Genomic DNA, 3,606 nt, shown 5'->3' with positions numbered 1-3,606 from the left:
CATGTTCTTCCCTCAGATCTATTTATCCTCTCACCAAACCCCTTCCCTCACTCCCCTCACCACCACTCCATCATTCACGTTGCCATCAAGAAGTGCTATTCTAGAATAAAAATCTGATCATGTAGCTCTCTTCCTTAAAACCATTCTATGGATCCCCATTGCCTACAAGATACAGTTCAAACTCCTTAGCTCATGGCATGCAAGATCTCTCTAAATATGGCCCCTGCCTACATTTTAGTATCATATCCTATTCCCTGGCAGCTGGTAAAATCATCATAAAAGGACAAGCTCAGGTGTCGCCTTATATGAAGCTGTGGTGTCATCTATGCTCCCATAACACTATGTATATTCCTATTTCTTATAGCACTTACCACATTATATTGTAATTTGTTTATGAATTTGTCCCTTTCTCTAGACTGTGAGCTCCTTAAGGGCAGGGACCTCTTTCTTTTTTTTAAATTGAAAAGTATAGTTGATGTACAATATTATATGTTTCAGGTATATAGTTTAGTGATTCACAGTTTTTAAGGTTTTATTCCATTTATAGTTATAAAATACTGGCATTTCCCTGTGTTATACAGTATATCCGTGTATCTTATTTTATACTTAATAGTTTGTACCTCTTAATAGGGACTGCTTTCATTTCCTGTTAGTGCTTGGCACATTAAAAAAGTACCAAGTTAAATGTTCATTGAATGAATAAATGTCCAATGCTAAAAAAACTGCAGTTTAATTTTCAAATACTTTGTTTTTACTGGAATCTGTATGAGAGTTTTATAAGTCCTTATTAGCTTTGGCTCCAAAAGAAACGGCATATAAGCAGTCTTTAGATGACTGGTACAAAGGGGGAAGATCTGATGATTTTGATTAAGTTTTTTAGTTTGAAAGCTTTGTATTTGTAACATAATGTGGTACATGTTTTAATGCTGGAGATAGTGATTGTTACCTTATTTCTTAAATTTATATTTTGTTGCAATTTTGTTGGTTTTTGAATGATGAGAATTTGACCTCTTTTTCTTAAGAACTGGTCATTTACCTCACGAGCAGTATTAAATTCTCTTTAGTTGTCTGTAGTGGTCTTAAAAACCTCAAACAGACAAGGTATACTTTATCACATCTGTAAATTCTGATCCTGTTATGTCTACTATGTTCATCCTCTATACTATCCCTTGATTCTGTCCCCTATTCTGTTTCTATAGCCACATTCCCTTTAACATATGTTCTTATTTCATGCTGAATTCAACAAGTAATTTCTTAGCTTCTCACTAGTTACCAGTCCAAATACTGCAGAATTCTGCCAGGCAATCATTTGGTCCATATGTCTCCCCTTGAAACTTTGCGCCAGTGCACACGCTCTTCCACAGCATCTCATTATCAGTACCATTTATCATTATTCTTTTGTTTGTAGATTAATTGATTAACTTTTTTCTTCAAGTTTTATGGGGATGTAATTGACATACAACACTGTATTAAGGTGTCCAGCATGATGATGCAACTTACATACATCATGAAGTGATTACCACAATAAGTTTAGTAAATATCCATCATCTCATATAGCTGTAGTTAGTTTTTATTCTTCTTAGAGATAAACTTCCCTAGGTGACAAAGAAATTATTCCAGTTAATTATTATCAGAAGAGTCTTTTGGTTGTATCATAAGTAGTCTGTCACCTGAGACTTTAAAATATTTTTGTTTTACAATAATTGTTCTGTAATGGTGTCTGGCCTATAACTGAAAATACCTTCGAATTCTCTCTGTCTCCTAGTTTATATCACATATATCTTTCAAAAGCAGAATGAGTTTCTGGTTTTCTATAACACATGGTCCCCAAAGCACACGTATCCCCTTCACAGTTGCTTCCACCAAATACAGTAAAATTGTCATTTATCATTTACTGTCCAGAACTCTTGAGAAATAGGGACCATTGTTAACATATTTGTCCACATAGCCTGGACTAGACATCATGTCTTGTTATCTTCGTCTTTTAAGACTCAACATAGTTTTGTGTAAATTGTAAGCAGGCATTCAATAAATAATTGATTTGGGGGAGGGTGGGATCTTTACATGAGTGAGCAAAGAAAGAAAGATTATCCAAACTTGGGAACAACAAGTCACCCTCAATTTCACTTATGTTGATTCCTTTATGCTAATATGGGCTAATTTGTGAACTTGAAATTTGAATTTTTTCTTTATAATTATGTGATAATAGAATTTTGGGTCTTAATTTTTATTTAACTTTTCTATATATGTCTCAGTTTTGAGTTTCATAGGATACAGAGTGCAAGTTTCACCATAAATGTTGCTCATTTCTTCCTGAAGCAGAATTAATCTCTTCTTTCAGTATATCTTTATAGCACTTAATGCATATTTCTCTTGCAATATTTATCACTTTGTCATAATTAATTGTGTTTCCCATAGTAGACTGTGAGCTCCTTGAGGGCAGGAATCATGTCTTATTCATCTTTTATTTTGCATCCATAGGACACAGTCAAAGCCTGGCACGTAGTGGGCACTATGTGAATGAGTGAGTGAGTGCCTGGTACATTTTAGGTACTGAGTGAATGTGAGTGATGGGTAAAATTAGCATTATATGTTCATGAAAATACATGTATTCTGAAAATGTCATTTCTTTGGTCTCTTGTTTTATACTTCTTTATTAATTTGTACCCTGCCTACTTTCAAAAAGGATTTGAGGTATCTTGTCTGCTCCCATGTGGTAAATTCTCATTGAGCTTTTAAATGGAATATCAGAACTATCAAGTTAAATGTTTTGAAGTAATGTAGAATGAACGTAACTCCTTAGCATTTTCAGACAAGTGAATATTGGGGTTTTGACATCATTGATGACATGATCAATGCCTAGTCATTTTCCCTGACCTTTAATTCCATCATTTTCCATTACATTTGAATAGAGCCACATAGTTGCTGCCAATATATTACTAAGTTGTGACTTTGGTTGAGATCTTGACCTTTTTTGTATTTCTCTAGTCGGCGTGGTACAAGCCTAATGGAAGATGATGAAGAGCCAATTGTTGAAGATGTTATGATGTCCTCAGAAGGGAGGATTGAAGATCTTAATGAGGGGATGGATTTTGACACCATGGATATAGACTTGGTAAGATACGATGATTCTGTAAGGTTTTAAATTTAGATTTTTTTTTTGAAATAAAATTGAATATTATTAGAGGAGAGAAATATTTGCCATAAAAGTAAGTTTTGCAAAATTACTAAATAAAATAGTTGCCAGGAGTTTAGTTACGTGAGAAGGGATTGAGGAAGAGGAAGAGTTTAGTGAGGGTGTTAGATCCTAATTTAAGATGGTAAACTTTCAGACTAATTTAGGAATATATAAAGAATATATTTTGCTTAATAGTATAATATCACCTTATAATTTACCATCTATTTACCATTATCAAACCAATATATTATAAACATGGTCTACTTTTTTACTGAGGTCAGTTTCCATATCACACAGTAAAGTACTGATAAAAGACTTGGAAGTTGAATATATATGATGGTATATTCTCTGATAATAACATCATATATACAATTAGGGCTTTATTATCCACATATGTCATTTTGCTACACAGCTCATTCAGCTTTGTG

The 3,606-nt window shown here is 33.5% G+C and overlaps 1 protein-coding gene across 1 annotated transcript in view; it reads left to right on the top strand.

Moving 5' to 3' along the window:
• STAG2 (stromal antigen 2) overlaps nucleotides 1-3,606 on the top strand; it is a 91,517-nt gene that overhangs the window by 81,886 nt on the left and 6,025 nt on the right. The window contains 1 exon segment of the mRNA XM_010857192.1: nucleotides 2,989-3,115. Coding sequence (XP_010855494.1) covers nucleotides 2,989-3,115 — 127 coding nt within the window.

This window comes from Bison bison, unplaced genomic scaffold, assembly GCF_000754665.1.
Source record: "Bison bison bison isolate TAMUID 2011002044 unplaced genomic scaffold, Bison_UMD1.0 scf7180017864378, whole genome shotgun sequence".
NCBI lineage: Eukaryota > Metazoa > Chordata > Mammalia > Artiodactyla > Bovidae > Bison > Bison bison.
Note: the sequence above shows the minus strand (reverse complement) of the source record. Positions and strands in the feature narration are given on the sequence as shown.